This window comes from Rhinoraja longicauda, chromosome 11, assembly GCF_053455715.1.
Source record: "Rhinoraja longicauda isolate Sanriku21f chromosome 11, sRhiLon1.1, whole genome shotgun sequence".
Classification (NCBI taxonomy): domain Eukaryota; kingdom Metazoa; phylum Chordata; class Chondrichthyes; order Rajiformes; family Arhynchobatidae; genus Rhinoraja; species Rhinoraja longicauda.
The window spans coordinates 40,875,976-40,894,201 of record NC_135963.1 but is presented as its reverse complement, the minus strand read 5'-3'; the positions used below and the strand labels follow the sequence as shown (position 1 = coordinate 40,894,201).

Here is an 18,226-nt window from a genome sequence, read left to right as displayed (position 1 = left end):
ATCTACCATTTGTCTTTTGTTTAACTGTAGATCAGAACCAGGTCAGTATTTATCAAATAAAGCCACATGATGCATCATTAACTCTTGTACTGAAAAAATCTGAAATTAGAAAATATTGAAGGCAAAATGAGATGCCAGTAAAAATTATATTTCCGTCGTTAAACTGATTCAAGCTGTTTCCTGTGGTGGGGGATTCCATGACAAAACAACATGCTTAAAATTTGTTCTTGGCTCTTCAGGTTTAAAGTTAGGAACTCTTTTATAGAAATAAATGGGTCATTTTGGGGATGGGGGCAGTGACTAGTAGGATCAATGCCGATCATAATCGGTAGCAATGATTTGCATGTTGGGAACTAAGTAATATAGCTATGATTTTTTTTTAAATTGCATACGCTGGAAATCTGAAATAAAACAGGAAAAGCTAGAAACACTCAGCAGGTCAGGCAGCATCTGTGGGAAGAGAAAGAGAGTTAATGTTTCAGGTTGAAGACCCTTCATCAGAACTAATCCATCAATGTTTGCTTACTACAAAGTTGGGTGGCGTTATGAACAGTGAGGAGGTTGCATGAAGGCTTTGGTTAATATAGGCAGGTGTGTGGGCGAGTTTATGGCATGGACGGTAGAAAAATACACCACAGCACAACAGGCTCTTCGGCCTACACTGCATGTGCCAAACAAGATGCCAAGATAAACTAATCTCATCTGCCTGCACATGATCCATGGCAGGTGAAATATAATGTGGACATGCAAAGACATTGAATTGGAAGATATAATAGAAAAGCAGTGTATTTTTAAAATTATGACACTTGGTATTCCCAAAATCCTGGATATCCTTGTACATGAATCACTGGAAGTTGACATATAGGTACAAAAAACAAATTGGGAGGCAAGTGGTATAATGGTTTTACTGTGTGAGGATTGCAGTACAAGGCTGGGACTATCTTGTTTCAGTTATAAAGAGCCCTAGTGATGCTTCATCTGGAATATTGTGTACAAGTCTGATCTCCCTTCCTGAGGAGGGATCTACTTGCAGTAGATGAAGTTCATGGAAGGTTCAGCAGATTGATCTCTGTAAAGAGGGTGGCTTTTCGCATGAGGAGCGCTTCAACAGACTTACCTTATACTTTTTAATTTTTACAACAACTTGCTTTTAAGTAGCAGGTTTCATGCATAAAACCTGCCAAGATATTTCACAGGAGCATTATCTAACAAAAAGTTATAGACAATAGACAATAGGTGCAGGAAGAGGCCATTCGGCCCTTCGAGCCAGCACCGCCATTCAATGTGATCATGGCTGATCATTCTCAATCAGTACCCCGTTCCTGCCTTCTCCCCATACCCCCTGACTGCTATCCTTAAGAGTTCTATCTAGCTCTCTCTTGAATGCATTCAGAGAATTGGCCTCCACTGCCTTCTGAAGCAGAGAATTCCACAGATTCACAACTCTCTGACTGAAAAAGTTTTTCCTCATCGCAGTTTGATACATTGGCACGAGATATTCCAGCAAGTGATCAAAAGCTTAGCTGAGGTTATAGGTAGGAGATAAAGGAGAATCTTAAAGTGGAAATGGACACAGAGGCTCAGGGACAGAATTCAAGAGCTCTGGAGATGGGACACCAAGGGAACTGGGATGAAGGAAATTGGAATTTAAGTCGTACAGTGTGGAAACGGGCCCCTTCGGCCTACCGTGTCCGTCCTGACTATTGATCACTCCTTCATACTAGATCTATGTTATTCCACTTTCTATGCACTCTCTACATGATAGGGGTAATTTACAGTGGGCAATTACACTATGCGCACGCACATCTTTAGTAGGAAACCATAGCACCCGGAGGAACCCCATTTGGTGACAGGGAGAATGTGCAAACTCTACACAGACAGCACCCGAGGTCAGGATTGAACCCGGGTCTCTGGTGTCGTGAGGCAGCGGCTCTACCAGCTATGCCACTGTGTCGTTATCGCAGAAAAAGACCAGAGAGCGGCAGAAGGAAGATCAGGAGGATTGTAGGCTGGGGAGAGTGGTACTACAGGGAGAGATGACATTCCAGCACAGATTTTGCACTGAATCCAGGCCAGTGGTATGATCTTGATGTAGGTTGCAGTGAGGGTCAGTGTTGCTGTGCACTTTATTCACCCCGGTGGTGTGTTCCCACAGGAGATTGCCGACCAGGAGATTGCAGCTCTGCCAAGAGACAGCTGTCCCGTCAGGATCCATAATCGTTGCGTCCTCACCTCGCGGCCACGAGGGGTCAAGCGCAAATGGCGCCTCAGCCGGATCGTGTTCCGTCACCTCGCTGATCACAACCAGATGTCCGGGATCCAGCGCGCCATGTGGTAGGTGCCAATGGTTTGGCAGGGTTTGGCTCGAGGAGCCTGCCTGCGGGACCTCAGCAATCGGCACCTGATCACTGAAGCCACTGTAACTGCACTGACTGTTTCTGGAGCCGGAGAGTGAGTTGGGAGCTGAATTACTGCATAACGTGCAGCGTGCATCTCAAAAATACCTCACAGGCTCTCGGGTGTTTGGGGTTTCATATTGTTAAAAAAGATGCTGTTTCAAAGCATGCTTTTCTTGATGGAATATGAACAATACCCTTCTTACTCCTCCTAACCTTCTCCCTTGAAGTGAAAAGGACACGAACGGAGGCAGTGCTTCTGAGACTGATCCTAAATAGCCTCTTCATTTCCTGAAACATCAGTGTTGTAAATTTTTTCACTGAGGGGGGAAAACAATAAGACCCGACATATGTTTCTCTTTTACCTCTGCCCAACTTATGAAAAACACGGTGTGAGTTTTATTTGGGTTTAATTTGTCTGGTTTTGAAGTGTTCCTGCTCTGTCCACCAGATTCTGGAGTCATTCCTTGTCAGAATCTCATGGGGCTTTTTGTGCATCAATACTTGGACAAAGGTGTATGAAACTGGGTTTAAGACCCTGCATTGTTTCAATGATTAAAAGATGACTAAACTAATGTTTTAAAACTATGAGTAAATGATATTATTTTCATATAAAACTATCAAGTTGTGATGTGGGGAAACAAGACCATTTTAACTATATCACCCCTTGCATTTGAAGAGATATATTTGCTGTGGTCCTTATCATAATGTATTTGCCACATTGCTGTGAGAACACTCTAAAAATCTCCCTTGAACATCCAAGAGGTTATATTGTGTCCACCTACCTTTCTCTGCTGCTCTTTGACCAGTGTGCAGGTAGGTTTTCTGTAATGCTCATATAGAGATAGGACTTACATTAATGGAACTCAAATAAAGCTTGGTCCAAGAACACTGGTGATCTGCTTGCTTTCATAATTTGATTACTTTTTTTTTTAAAGAACCTTGGGCAAAAGTCTGTTCACCGCCAGTTTATCTCTGTCAGCTTTTATTGCAGATGGATCATTGGCCAACCTATGAAGGCTGCTTGTCTTCCTGTTTCTCTGATTGCTGGCCATACCTATTCTTCCCACCGAAGGCACAGAATTATGTTTGTTTTCCCTGGTGACTCACTGGACTCGATACGCTCTCAGACCCATATAAAATATTAGTGGTGTAGAGTTTTGCCTGCGTTCTGTTCAAAGTACGGGGGAGTGATTTCAGTACAGCCCCTCAATGTGAAAGAGTGCTTTCAGTAACACGTCAACTCCAAGATGTTTGACTGAACCGCATTTTGGAGACAGTAAATGGAAAGTGCTTGGTCCATGTCTGAAGTAGCTTTCACATCTCCGGAAAGCCTTTATATGTCTGCACAGTTATCCCGCAAACAGTCGTAGGAAGGATGCCAAAGTCCTGGAGGGAGTACAGAAGAGATTTGGTAGATGACGTGGGATAAAAAGCTGGCAAGCTGGAACCAGGTGAGGAGGGGTTGATGGGCAGTGGGGGAGTGGGATGAGTGAAGAAAGCAGCAGAGGCTGGGAGGAGATAAATGGAGATAAAGAATTGCAGGTTCTGGAGTCTGAGAAGCAATGAAGGTAATCAGTAGAGCCAGGTAAGGAAGGAAGGATGGTGGGCAGATGGGACATGTACGGGAAGGGAAAAGAGGATCCATTAGATTGGGTATGTGGATGATAGGTGTATGGAACCAGATTGGGATGGGTTGGGTGGTGGTTTGGAAGGAAATCCGTGTGAGAGGATGAGAAAAAAGGAACAGGGTGTCTGGGTTACCGTACATCCTTGCAGCTCCAATGGTGTGGGATATCAGGTATTGGGGGAAAATGGGACCAGGCACATGGACAGCCCTCCTGCCTCTGGACCGTGTGGGAAGATCAGGCTGTCTTTGGTTTATCTGTACGCCCATGTCCCATTTTCAGTCATGCTTAATAAAAATCTGAGTTAAAATAACAATGAACTCAACATCAACTGTTATTTGCAGAGATATATTCAACATTGCTACCACCTTTTGCATGTGAACGTGCATCCTCTCTGGACGGTCTCGATCAAATGTAGAGTTTGTGAGCTCCACTGAAACGCAGTTAGAGAATGCACATCTGTGTGCCTTCTCTAACGCTTATCTACTTGTTTTGGTCTTTTTAGGAAAAAAAACAACGTGCACATTACTCATATGTGCTCTAGGTCTGCTTTTGGTTAAATGCAAATTCGGAGTAATTAATTCACTGAAAATATGTCCCTGGAATTTGCTTGCCTTCTTTAAATGTGGCTCAATTTTAAACCTGTTTATCAACAATTTAAGATACGTCTGATTTCTTTCCAGGTGTGCTTCCTCTCTTTTTCATACTAATTCCACAGTGACTGCCTGGACATGTCCCTTCAGCTCAGTAATTCCCTTCTGGATGGAGCTTCTAGTCATCCAAATTGACATTTTCAGCAAAGTCCCCAGCTCAGTTCATTAATCTAAAGGAAGCTTTCAGCATCAATGGGCAACTCTTACGCCTGGGCAATTCTGTTTTTAATGTTTGTCTATAAAAAGCTTTCTTCATCTTGGTCCCTCTGAATGGTTTATTGATCAATTAGAACACAAATCAGTGCATTTAGAATTGTTCCAAAGGTTCACTTGGCAGCATCTTGCTTCTTGTGACTCAGTGCCTGGTGAAACCTACCTCCTATTAAACCAATCCCATCATTATTTGGATCTAATATTTTCCAGTTGTTATTTTAACTCATGGAAAGGACAGGCAATGAAATGGGGGAACTGTTTTTTCCTGCCTGCAGAAATAGGAAAAGAGGGATTTCTCTTGGCAAATCCAAATCTTCAATCCGCAACCTACAGAGGGTCTTAGGTGGGGAGTTACATTGTGAAATGTTTCGCCAAAAGTAACATGGGTTGCTGATGTGCAAAGCTTAAAACCATAAGGATGGTGGGAAGTGGCGCAGCAGTAGAGTTGCTGCCTTACAGCGCCAGAGACCTGTGTGCGATCCGGACTACGGGGGCTGTCTATGGAGTTTGAACGTTTCCTTTGTGACCGCGTTGGTTTTCTCCGGGTGCTCTGCTTTCCTCCCACACTCCAAATATGTACAGGTTGCTGGGATAATCGGGTTAAAATTGTAAATTGTCCCAAGTGTGTAGGATTGTTGTAATGTATGGGGTGATCACTGATTGGCACAGACTCGGTGGGTCGAAGGGCCTGTTTCCGTGCTGTATTTCTAAAGTCTAAAGTAAAGTCTAAGGAAACATGCTTCAACCTCAAATGTGAGAGATTTTTACAAATGAGATGAATTTAGATAAATGTTTCTACAAGAAATACCATTGGGTGTATAAGCAGTGGGGATGGGAATTATATAAGGCATAGTGGTGCAACTAGTACACTGAACAGTATAGCACAGGAATAAGCCCTTCAGCCCACAACATCTGTGCTGAACATGAAGCCAAGCCAGTTGTTCCCTCACAGCTCCAGTGACCCAGTTTCAAACTGATAAGTGTTTGTGTGGGTGCTCTGGTTTAGTCCCACATCTCAAAGACATGGTGGTCATCGGGGACAAGGACATTGTAAATTACCCTCAGTGTCGGTGTACGGTGTGAGAATTGAGAGGGAGAGAAAAGGTTACAGGAACCTAGGTGGGAGAATGAGATTGATGGGTTGCTCTGAGACTGGTGAATAATTTGTGTTGAAAAGAAATGTGGGACCAAGGCAAAGATTGCCCAGGTAATTAGGTAGAGCATAGAAGTGGGAATATTGCAGTGTTTTATGGAGAGTGTGGGGAATACCGTGGAGTGTGGGAGAGTGGGGAATACCGTGGAGTGTTTGTGGGGAACTTAGGAGACATGGGAGTGTATACCCTGCAAATATTATGGCATGTATTAGTATCCAGAGAATACTGTGGAGTGCACAAGGGGGGCTCAGGAATTACAGTGGAGTGTGCCGTGAGGGCGGCACGGTAGCGCAGTGGTAGAGTTGCTGCTTTACAGCGAATGCAGCGCCGGAGACTCAGGTTCGATCCTGACTACGGGTGCTGCACTGTAAGGAGTTTGTACGTTCTCCCCGTGACCTGCGTGGGTTTACTCCGAGATCTTCGGTTTCCTCCCACACTCCAAAGACGTACAGGTATGTAGGTTAATTGGCTGGGTAAAATGTAAAAAAAATAAAAGAAATTGTCCCTAGTGGGTGTAATGTACGGGGATCACTGGGCGGCACGGACTTGGAGGGCCGAAAAGGCCTGTTTCCGGCTGTATATATATGATATGATATGATATGAGTGCTGATGGACTACAGGGATTTCCCAGAGAATACTCCAAAGATGTACAGGTATGTAGGTTAATTGACTGGGTAAATGTAAAAATTGTCCCTAGTGTGTGTAGGATAGTGTTAATAGTGTTAGTGTGCTGGGATCGCTGGGCGGCGCGGACTTGGTGGGCCGAAAAGGCCTGTTTCCGCGCTGTATCTGAAATATGAAAATATAATAATACCATGTGGAAGGGAGAGAATGTGGTGCAGTGCATAAAATTAATTGTAGGGATTACTGCTAAGTGTACAAGGGGGAGTGTACGGAATAAACGCTTCCCAAAGACATCCCAAGAAATCCCACAATCCATCTGTATGGGTTTGGGTTTATAGTTAAACTAGACCAAGTGGACTCGTTGGGCCCAAACCTCTCCTGCATTGGTGCAGCACCCTCTCCTCCCCCCCTCTCCCCTCTCCTCCTCCTCCTCCCTCTCCCCCACTCCATCCCCCTCAACCCTCCTTATCCTCCCTCCTACCCCCTCCCTCCCTCCCTAGGAGATAGATTTAAACTTTAAAATGTGAATAACTTTAAAATATATAACATCGATTTGAATGAAACTTCTTCCATCAGCACCAAAGGTGGGCCTAAAATTGTCGCGCTATCGTGTACCGTTTTGGCTGTAGTTCAGGAACAAACAAACAACAAAAATGAGAGTTTTAGTATATAGATAGATTGCCCCAAGTGTATATGGAGTGGATGGGAAAGTGGGATAACATAGAACTAGTGTGAACAGGTGATCAGTGATCGGTGTGGGCTCGGTGAGCTGAAGGTCCTACTTCCATGCTGTCTCTCTGAACCAAAGTAAATTAAACCTGGAGTGTTCAAGGAAGAGTGCAGGGAATTCAGTTGAGTGTTCAAGGGAATACTGTGGAGAGTACTATAGGGACTGCCATGGTAAACTGTGCACAATAGGGAATCCAGAGAATACTGTGGTCCACGAGAGGAAGTATCCTGGGTGTACGGTGTAGTGTACAAGGGTCAGCGAAGTCAATGGGTCAGCGCACAGAGGAGTGCTGTGGAGTTTTAAAGGAGTGCAGAGGGGAACTTAGTTTATTGTTGTCCCGTGTGTCGTCGAATGTAGAGTTACCGGCCTAGAACCCGCCCCGACCCGAAGGTTCACCTGTCCACGTTCTCCACAGATGCTGCCTGAGTTACTCCACCAGGTATCTTTTGTTTTTGGGTGGAATGGACAATGCGGAATAGCGAGTGGGGTAGAATGGAGTTGGGGATACCCCAAGGGGGTGCTGTGTATACATAGGGGAGCGTCCAGGGTAAACTGTGGGCGTACATCCACAGAATCCATTTCGAATCTGGAGTATGGTGTGCAGTTCTGGTCGCCAAATTATAGGAAGGATGTCGACAAAATGGAGAGGGTACAGAGGAGATTTACTAGAATGTTGCCTGGGTTTCAGCACTTAGGCTACAGAGAGAGGTTGAATAGGTTGGGTCTTTATTCTTTGGAGCGTAGAAGGTTGAGGGGGGACTTGATAGAGGTTTTTAAAATTTTGAGAGGGACGGACAGAGTTGACGTGGGTAGGCTTTTCCCTTTGAGAGTGGGGAAGATTCCAACAAGGGGACATAGCTTCAGAATTGAGGGACAAAGGTTTAGGGGTAACATGAGGGGGAATTTCTTTACTCAGAGGGTTGTGGCTGTATGGAATGGGCTTCCGGTGGAAGTGGTGGAGGCTGGCTCGATTTTATTATTTAAGAGTAAATTGGATAGGTATATGGATGAGAGGGGATTGGAGGGTTATGGTCTGAGTGCAGGTAGATGAGACTAGGTCAGGGAGAATGGTCGGCGTGGACTGGTAGGGCCGGACAGGCCTGTTTCCATGCTGTAGTTGTTATATGTTATATGTTATACATGTGGGAGCGCATGGAGTACACTCTGACTGCAGGCACCGCCCTCTCTTGTAATAGATCGAGCACTGTGCTGCGGCCAGGGGTTTGGAGAAGAGGTAAAATGGAAACGGTGGGAGAGATTTGCACCTTGTCTGAGGAGGAGGTAGCCGACGCCTGGGCTCTGGAAGTGTCCGGGTTTCCGCCGGGGGAAGCGGCCGATTTAAGGAAGCTGGAATACAGGCAGAGGGAAGTGGGCGAGCTGTTCCTGGGTGAGAGAGACAGGGCTTTAATTGCAACTCGGGGATTTGTGTGTGCGCTGTTGCATTCTGTCCATTGCAAGTACACGGAGAGTGGAAGCCACTACTAATAACTTGTGTCAGCGTTTGCGAGCAGCCGGCGGGTTAAATTCGGTGGCCAGTGTTAGCAATGTTAGCAATGCAGAATTTGTCAAGATCTTAATTAGAACACTCTCGGGTTAGAGAGAAATTGCACGGCTTTCTTCGCACACTTATCCCCGACCTCTCCAACGTCTTGTATAACTCTTATAAAACGCCCCAACTTCTGTTCTTAATTTCTTGACTGAAGCGTGCCAAAAGCCTTCTTCACCACTCTGCCCATCTGCTATTTGTACCCTGAGATCCCTGTGATCTACAACATTTCCCAGTGCCCTATCTCCCGTGTAGGCCTTGCCCAGATTTGACTTCCATCAAGTCTGCACTGACTTAAAGCACAACAATCCCAGCTGTCAAATTCCCTTTCAATTCTTGAAGGGAAGATACTATCATGGCTGGATGGCAGAAGGAAAAGAGTTGCGCGAAAAGGCACTTTTTCAGGTTGGCTGCCAGTTCCGCACGGGTCGGTGCTGGGGCCGCTTCTCTTCACGTTGTATATTGGATAAGGGGATTGAAGGTTTGTGGCCAAGTTTGCAGAGGATGCTAAGATAGGTGGAAGGGCAGGCAGTGTAGAGGACGCAAGGACTCTGCAGAAAGACTTGGATGGGTTAGGAGAGTGAGCAGAGAAGTGGGAGATAAAATTCAGTAAAGTGCGGAGTCATGCATTTTGGTAATAAGAATAAAGGCGCAGATTATTTTCTAAATGGAGAGAGAATCCAGAAAGTGCAAAGGGATTTGGGAGTGCTGGTGCAGGAGCTGGTGCAAGTCAAATCGGTAGCAAGGAAGGCAAATTCAATGCTAGCATTTATATCAAGAGGACTGGAATACAAAAACAGATGCAATGCTGAGGCTCTATAAGGCGCTGGTCAGGCCGCATTTGGAATGCTGTGAGCAAATTTGGGCCCCACATCTTAGGAAGGATGTGCTGACTCTAGATAAGATCCAGAGGAGGTTCACAAGAATGATTCCAGGAATTTTTGGGTTAGCATATGATGAGCGGTTGACAGCACTGGGCCTCTACTCGCTGGAGTTTAGAAAGTTGAGGGGGGACTTCATTGAAACGTACAGAATAATGAAAGGCATAGATGGAGTGGATGTGGAAAGGATGTTTCCACTGGTGGGAAAGTCTAGGACCAGAAGTCATATAGAATTAAAGGGCGGTCTTTTAGAAAGAAGGTGAGGAGGAACTTCTTTAGTCAGAGGGTAGTTAATCTGTGGAACTCAATGGTCAGAGAGGGCTGTGGAGGCCGTCAGTGGATATTTTTAAGGCAGAGATAGACAAATTCTTGATTAGAACGGGTGTCGGGTTTTGGGGAGGAGGCATGAAAATGGGATTAGGAGGCAGAGATCAGCCATGATTGGATGGCGGAATAGACTCAAGGGGCCAAATTCTACTATAGCCTATGAACATGAATTCCTCTACAACTTATTCTCACCACAGTCCCGTCCGTTATTTTCCCCTCTCCAGATGCTATCCCTGATGGGTGGCACAGTGGTAGAGTTGCTGCCTTACAGCGTGAGAAACCTGGGTGTGATCCTGACTGTGGGTGCTATCTGTACGGAGATTGCACATTCTCCCTGTGACCACGTGGGTTTTCTCCAGGTGCTTACGCCATACACTAGCACTATTCTACACACTAGTGACAATTTTACAATTTTTACCAAAGCCAATTAAACAACAAACATGCACATATTTGGAATGTGGGAGGAAACCAGAGCACCCGAAGAAAACCCACGCAGTCACAGGGAGAATGTGCAAACTCCATACAGACAGTACCCGTAGTCAGGATCGAACCCGGGTCTCTGGCGCTGTAAGGCAGCGACTCTAACGCTGCGCTACCATGCCGCCCCAAATCTCCAAGGTTGGGGATGGGGACGGTGATCTGAAAGTGACTATCTAAATTTCTTTCAAGGTAATTTTATCAACGGAAAGCTGGTGGGATTTATTTGTGCGACTCGATCGGTCGCAGACCACATCACCAAGAGGTCCATGGAAGTCCATGAATCCGCAGGGACAACCGTCTGCATTCACTCGGTGTGCGTGGACCAGGCGTGGCGCCGCTGTGGGATCGCCCTGAGCTTGCTCGGGCACTTTGTGGAGGTCGTACGACACACCCGCCCCACCGCCAAGAGGATCTGTCTCATCAGCCACCAGCAGGTCCTGCCCCTCTACACCAAGGCTGGCTTCACCCTGCTTGGCCCCTCCACTGTCACTCACGGCCCTGATGCTTGGTATGAATGTGCCATGGACCTAAACTGACAAACAGCATCAATCCTACAGATCATCTAGCATTAATACTCCAGATCAGCTAGCATTAATACTCTAGATCAACCAGCATCAATCCTCCAGATCATCAAGCATTATTACACCATATCAACTAGCATTAATACTCCAGATCAACTAGCATCCCGATCAACTCTCATTAATCTCTCACATCAACCAATTTAGAATATTTTTTTTAACTGAAGCCAATTAGCCTGCATGTCTTTGGAGTGTGGGAGTAAACCAGAGCACCCGAGAAAATCCCATGTGGTCACAGGGAAAACATACAAACGCCTCAGACAGCACCCATATTCAGGATCGAACCTGGGTCTCTGGCGCTGTAAGGCAGCTGCTCTACCGCTGCACCACCGTGCAGTGCGTGCCCCACCTGGGTTTGGGTGTAGGTTTATTATCACATGTCACGAGGTAGTGTAAAGCTTTGTTTTTAATGCTATCCAATCAGATCAGATAATACTGTACATAAATACAATCGTCAAACGCAAGTATAATAGAGCAAGGCTATTATTACTTCAAAAGTACTTTGTGGCAGGAGAATCGTGTCAGGGATAGGAAAGACATGCCAGCTTTCTCGTTCAGCCACAGAAAGACAATGAGGTTGTGCAGTGTTGCTGATCTGTGTGTAGATTTAAATAACCAGAGTTCTCAAATCCCCCACCTCCTCCCAGGAAGAGCTCGGTCCGGGTGCAGGGGTAAATATTCACCTTCACAACATTGAGGGTTTGTGTGAGTCTATGTTTATCTGGGTCCATGTGGTGTGATGCACAGACTCGGTACAGGCAGTACCCGTAGTCAGGATGGAACCCGGGTCTCTGGCGCTGTAAGGCCACAACTCTACCGCTGCTCCACTGTGCCGCCCCCAGTTACATGGTAAGTGGGTGGAATGAATTGATTGTTTGCAGTCACTAATAACCCCTGAGACTGCCGAAGGAAGGAATCTTTGCAATCACACAGCAAACAAAAAGGCAGAATTTAAACAGTGTATTTACAAAGCAAACAATTACAGACAAAAGAGTTAAATTGTTGTTGTTGCTAAAAGAGCGTTTATACCAAAGCTGTATAGATGCTGCAGAGCAGTTCAAAGACAGACAGGCACAGAATTAAACTCCTCCAAACAGACATGTAGTGATGTACAGCTTCATGTTATACCTCGTGCCTGCTGATTGAGGCAGTGTCTTGGAGCTAATTTGCAGCAAGTGGCTCATTATCTCCGATTTGTACAGTACAAAAATATAAGCATTTGTTCAGGTGAAAGGGGAAAATAGATGTCAAATCTCTGCAACTGTTGCCCCTTTCTTTGAAAACTATTCTTAGATAATCTGTACAGTGGCAGTACAACAGAAAGAATACAAGTTGGGAACCAAGGACAAGCATTGAATGAAGGACTGACTCCCGGTCTGGAACTAGAGTAGCTTCTACTCACAGCCAACTTATTTCTTACATATACTACATAAATATAAACAAAGCAGGTTTTATGTATGTATACAGGCATGTATATCTATACAATAAGTGTATACATACACACACACACACACACGTATATAGTGCATAGTTTATTTCTTTGTCAATTGACTTCTCAATTTCTGTTACTGGCTGTGATTTTGATGCTGGCAATAAAGATGTGGCTATGGAAGCAAGATGTGTGATACAGACTTCAGACTCAAAGATGCATTTCACATGGTGCAATGGGTTATTTTTGAGATTACTTTTCAATCATGAATAATAAACTAGACACTATATGCATTATATATAAAATATACAGGCAGAACAATAGCACAATTACCAAAAATAGCAGTTGGGCACGCAGTGTGGAGCGACCGTGTGTTCTGCTGCAGTGCAGGTTGTAGTCAGGGTGTGCATGGCTGGGGACAGTATGCCTGGTTCCATGTAGGTATCGCACAGTGCATAGCAGGCATAAAGGGGCTGCAATGCCAACCCTCTGACTCGGGCGATCCCACCTGCCTTCTCTGACCCACTGAGGCCCACTGTAAATGTGGGGTAAAGGGACTTGGGAGTCCAGCTGTCATATAAGGGAAAGGGCAAAGCGAAAAGGCAGAAGAGCATTCAGTTGCCACACTAATAAATCTCCCTCTGATCAAGGATTTGTCATTTCCCTTCCATCTAAACGGTCAGGCAATTAATTTGATAACCGTCTTGTGATGCACTTTGCAGTGCTCCAGCATCAGGGGTGCTATATAAATGCTGTTCATTGTTGTAAGCTGACATCTGGTGTCCAAAAACAGCTCATGACGTGGAGTCAAAATGGCTGGGCTCATAATGAAGGGAGTTCTGCCCCTGATGCTGAGATGCACCTTCTTCATTTTCCTACCTTTGCTGTGCGTCCCTTGGCTCGGCACACACTAACATATATTCCTGTCTGCTTTTCAGCTTTCTGTGGGAGGTGGGGAGGAAGTGTTTCCGGTTTCTCAAGCCTGGATGAACAGCTGATTTCTACTTTCCCCTGTCCTTCACTTTGTTCCCCAGCACCAGTTTTAAAACCGCCACATAGGAAATCAGTTCTTGGAATCCAGCACATTAGTTACCCTAAACACCTCACTGAGATCACCCCTCAAATACTCACACTCAGAAGAATATAACGTAAGGTTAGGCAATCCATTCTCAACCTTTGCAGCACCTTCCTTCATTGTGGCTAGTATCTCTCTGATCTGCTAGCCTAGGGGGCTATTGGAGGCAGGAACACGCACAATGTTGCACAATTATCTGGATGACCCCTAAATCATTGTATAAAAGGCCACAGGCTGATACTGGATTGGGCAACTGGTGGCTGGAGTGGATATGATGGGCTGAAGGGACCAGTTTCCCTGGTGTATGGCCCCACTCTACACCAATCCTGGTGGGACCTGACCAACGTTCTGTACACCTTGAATGGATCTTCCCTTTATTTTCAAGCCTCCTTGAGATCAAGGCCAGACATACATTAGACCTTTCTGTACGTTATCTTTCATAGCTTGATACAACAATTTCATAAGTGATAGGAGCAGAATTAGGCCATTAGGCCCATCAGGTTTACTCCACCATTCAATCAAGGCTGATCTATCTCTCCCTCACAACCCCATTCTCCTGCCTCTTCCCCAGACAATTTAGTTCCCCAGTGTCACATCCCTTACTGTCTAGCAAGTTTTTCAGATCAGTGCAGTGTGAGGGCCACTACATTCACTTTTACATACTTCAAATTATGAGGTCATTTAACTCCTGAGTTTGAAGAAGAGTCCAACCCAAAATGTCACCTATTCCTTCTCTCCAGAGATGCTGCCTGTCCCGCTGAGTTACTCCAGCATTTTGTGTTTATCTTCGGTGTAAACCAGCATCTGCAGTTCCTTCCTACACATTTGACTCATTTTGTCAGGCTCAAAGAACAAGCACATCAGTCCTGCATCTCCACTAATACTCCCTGCAATCTATTCCGTCCATATTCCTATCAACCACACCCCCACTACCCCGAATCTTCAGGGTGATTCATCACATCTACACACCAGGGGCAATTTACAGCAGCCAAGTAGCCTAACCACCGCAGGCCTTCTGGACGTTGAGGGAAACTGGAGCATTCAGGAGAGGATGTGGCCACAGTGGTAGAGTTGCTGCCTTACACCGCCAGAGACCCGGATTCCATCCCTACTATGGGTGCTGTCTGTAGGGAATTCTTACGTTCTCCCTGTGAGTTTCCTCCCACATTCCAAAAACGTACAGGTTTGCAGGTTAATTGGCCTCAGTAAGATGCAAAATTGTCGCTAGTGTGTAGGATAATGTTAGTGCATGGGGTGATCACTGGTCGGCACAGACTCGGTGGGCTGAAGGGCCTGTTCCCATGGTGTGTCTCTAAAGTCTAAAGGGATACCCCACACAGACAGCACCAAAGGACCCACTTCGCTGGGATCTACCCACTGCACCACAGTGCTACCCAGCAGTGATTGGAGTCCACCTGGGGTTGTACATGTGTGAGCATCGGAATAAGATTGCCTCCACGTCCAAGCTGTGCTGTGCAAAGGAAGGTAGGGGATTCAGGCAAGGTGTGGCAGCACCAGGTGGGTGTTTGCTAACCCCACCACCTGTAGCACCAGGCAGGTACGTTATCTGGCCATTGGACGGTAAGGTGAGGTGAGGTCAAGCAGCAATACCATGATCCAGAGATCGCTGCATGTACAGGTGGTGGGAACTGTGGCTCAGGGCTTGATGGACACTGGGGGGAACATTGTCAGTAGGCAAGTGGGACTGATTGGGTTGCTTACAAAGTGTTGGGACTAATTTGATGGGCTGAAAGGCCTTGGCCTGAGCTGCAATGGTTTTAACATCCTTAGTTATACATTTGGTGGAGGTGGTGGTGAGAGGGGCGCAAACCCTGACCAAAGCAGTGGGTTTTAAAGGAAGATTTGATAAGAGTGGGGACCGAGAGCTGGCAGTGCAGGGATAAGCTGGACCACAGCGGAGTGGGAAGGGGAGGGAGTCAGGGACATCGGGAGCAATCTAGCTAGCCTTCATTGGGGAACGCGCTGATGTAGGTAGTGGGTTGTCAGGGAAATTTGGATAGCACCTATAAGGTGAGATGACGCTAAATCGATCGGAAATTAAACATGGTGCCTGATGATCCCACAGGGATATAATAAACATTTAAGAGGCTGCAGTCCAAAATATCACTCAAGATGTTATGAAACTATAAGAGTTTGTTAACTTGTGCATTTGGGAGATGTTATTGAGATGACAACTGATTTCCACACTGTTAACGTGCATTTAATAAACCTGGAAGGAGATGTTGAATCTAACCAGGTCAGCATGAACTGTGAAGAAACCTGACGACCGCCGTAACTGAGGGTTAGATTGTCACAAACATCCAACTGGTTCACTAATTCCGATAGAAAACCCTTAGAAACCTGTTGAACCTGACTGCAGACACCCCACCCCCCCCCCTCACCACCCCGGTAATTTCTAGTTTCGTGACAAAGTGAAAAGCTCCTTGGTTGTATCAGCACACTCAGGACAACAGAGGATGAGCAATGGGCAATGGGCCTGCGGGCAATGGGCCTGCGGGCAATGGGCCTGCGGGCAATGGGCCTGCAGGCAATGGGCCTGCGGGCAATGGGCCTGCGGGCAATGGGCCTGCGGGCAATGGGCCTGCGGGCAATGGGCAATGGGCCTGCGGGCAATGGGCAATGGGCCTGCGGGCAATGGGCCTGCGGGCAATGGGCAATGGGCCTGCGGGCAATGGGCCTGCGGGCAATGGGCAATGGGCAATGGGCCTGCGGGCAATGGGCAATGGGCCTGCGGGCAATGACAGGATACGTAAAGCTGCTCGGGATATTGAGGTGTAGCTCAGCACACAGTCTCAGTGAAGGGGTTAAATCCTCCCACTTGCGTTGCTTATTCCAGCACCCATCCCTTGCCCTTTCCCATTCAAATCCTTTCTCGGTTCCCTTTGCAGGGTGGTCACAGTTGTGTTTCCACACGTGGCCCATCCTCTAAGCTCATCTTGTCAAGCTCCCTCCATCCCGCTACCGATTGCCTGCACCCGACTGACTCCAGTGACCCCACTCTGTTCCCAGTACACGGGGGATTGGAGAATCAAACACAGCAGGGATTGAAGCTGCTTTCATGATTAATCAGCAGCTCAAAGACTTCACCCTGAACCTGAGAGTAGGGGCAGCTGGACCTGAAACAGTGTCAGATAGAAGGTGGCTGAGGGGTATCTGGAGAGCCTTGACAACGTCTTGAGCACTGAGACGGTTCAGTGGAGCAGGACTGGGTTGCAAGGGGGTGCTTTCTGAATGTGAGTTGGCCCGCTGGGAGGTGAAGGAGGGGGGGGCTGCAGCTTATACCATCCATGGATCACAGTGGTGGAGAGGGTGCTGCAGGTTCAGGTTCTGAGTGGGGCCCAAGGCAACATGAACCTAGGAAACTGTTCCTTTGACAGGCAGTGGAGAGCTGGCTGACAGTGAGGACTGAAGCGTGAGAGGTACCGATTTGTAAACCTGATTCAATCGTCTCTAAATAGAACTTTCATCTAAAATTCGTCCATTAAGTGTTTTTCTTTTAAAATCCCTGTAACAAACTATCAAATAATTGCTACGCTGTGCTTGTTCAAGGTACAAAATAAGTGTTGTTTTACAAGTTAGATGGATGGCATTATCTTGGTTCTATTCACATAATTAGTGAACATATTTACAGATTTTGACATTAAGGGAAGGGAGGGCGGGGGGGGGGGGGGGGTGACGCGGGAAATGGATTCACGTCATTTGATGAGGAGCCTCCAGCATCTCCATCAGGAAGGTGTCGATGGGGGTGTCGCCGATCAGCTTGAAGAAGAACAGGTGCTCGAGGCACTTGAGGCCGATCGATCGCAAGGCTGGCAGTCGGAGGAGCAGCTTGGCGAACCTGAGGAGACAAAGTTCCCGTCAGTAGCTGGCGTGACGAGAGAGACTGATGGAGATTGGTGGTGGAGAGCCCACGGTAATGTCTGCAGCCGCTCCCAAAGCAAGGGATAAAACCAGATGCTTTAAATCCATTTGAATTCAAATCAGTACAATTGCTGTCTGAAAGTAACTTTTTTGGGTCGAGGCCTGTGAAATAATTTGTCACACTTTAAACACCGAGGATGAGTTCACCACAGTGGCTTCTCTTCCTGACATCCGAGTCAATCTGAAACGCATCGAAAGAGGCCGACTGCATTGATTAGGCAAGATTGTTAACCTGGGACTACTGATGAAGTAGAAGCAGGTCATTCAGCCCCTCGTACCTGTTCTATCACTCAGTGAGATCTTAATCACCGACAGATAAACACATCGTCCTGATATTCTCAGTCCCCTTAATATCTTCAAATCTTCCAGCCTCCATTTTGAATTCCTGCAGCCCTGTTGTCCTGAATGGCCAACCCCTTATTTTGATGCAGTGAATCCCTGGACCTAAACACATCCTCTGGATATTGACGGTGGCTGACTTTGTGATGGTAACACTTTGAGTATCATGGTAGGTGGTTAGACTCTCTTTGTTGGAGATGACCAATGCCTGGCATGGTACTGAAGGTCGTG

General features: G+C 46.5%; 3 protein-coding genes across 8 annotated transcripts in view; 2 read left to right on the top strand and 1 right to left on the bottom strand.

Annotated features, from left to right (window-relative positions):
- Positions 1 to 4,612, top strand: part of mrps14 (mitochondrial ribosomal protein S14) — an 80,312-nt gene extending 75,700 nt beyond the window's left edge. The window contains exon 3 of one of the 2 annotated variants that reach the window (XM_078407452.1): positions 2,156 to 4,612. In XM_078407452.1, the coding sequence (XP_078263578.1) occupies positions 2,156 to 2,338 (183 nt within the window). In that variant the 3' untranslated portion in view covers positions 2,339 to 4,612. The remainder of the gene's footprint in view (positions 1 to 2,155) is intronic. The other variant, XM_078407453.1, reaches the window with a different exon arrangement.
- Positions 4,613 to 8,499: 3,887 nt separating this feature from the next.
- On the top strand, positions 8,500 to 12,873 carry LOC144597822 (uncharacterized). The gene is made up of 2 exons (XM_078407449.1): positions 8,500 to 8,785; positions 10,822 to 12,873. The coding sequence occupies exons 1-2, from the start codon at positions 8,530 to 8,532 to the stop codon at positions 11,166 to 11,168; spliced, it is 603 nt and encodes a 200-aa protein (XP_078263575.1). The 5' UTR covers positions 8,500 to 8,529; the 3' UTR covers positions 11,169 to 12,873.
- LOC144597821 (retinoic acid receptor RXR-gamma-A) overlaps positions 11,626 to 18,226 on the bottom strand; it is a 146,867-nt gene continuing 140,266 nt past the window's right edge. For all 5 annotated transcript variants that reach the window (XM_078407447.1, XM_078407443.1, XM_078407446.1 and 2 more), the window contains one exon: positions 11,626 to 17,573. In XM_078407447.1, coding sequence (XP_078263573.1) covers positions 17,426 to 17,573 — 148 coding nt within the window. In that variant the 3' untranslated portion in view covers positions 11,626 to 17,425. The remainder of the gene's footprint in view (positions 17,574 to 18,226) is intronic.

Bases quoted from the DNA above. Each gene is read 5' to 3' on its own strand.
- LOC144597822 (XM_078407449.1), top strand. From the start codon at position 8,530: ATGTTATACATGTGGGAGCGCATGGAGTACACTCTGACTGCAGGCACC. The intron at 8,786-10,821 runs GTGAGAGAGACA...ATTTCTTTCAAG, and splicing joins AGTGGGCGAGCTGTTCCTGG to GTAATTTTATCAACGGAAAG.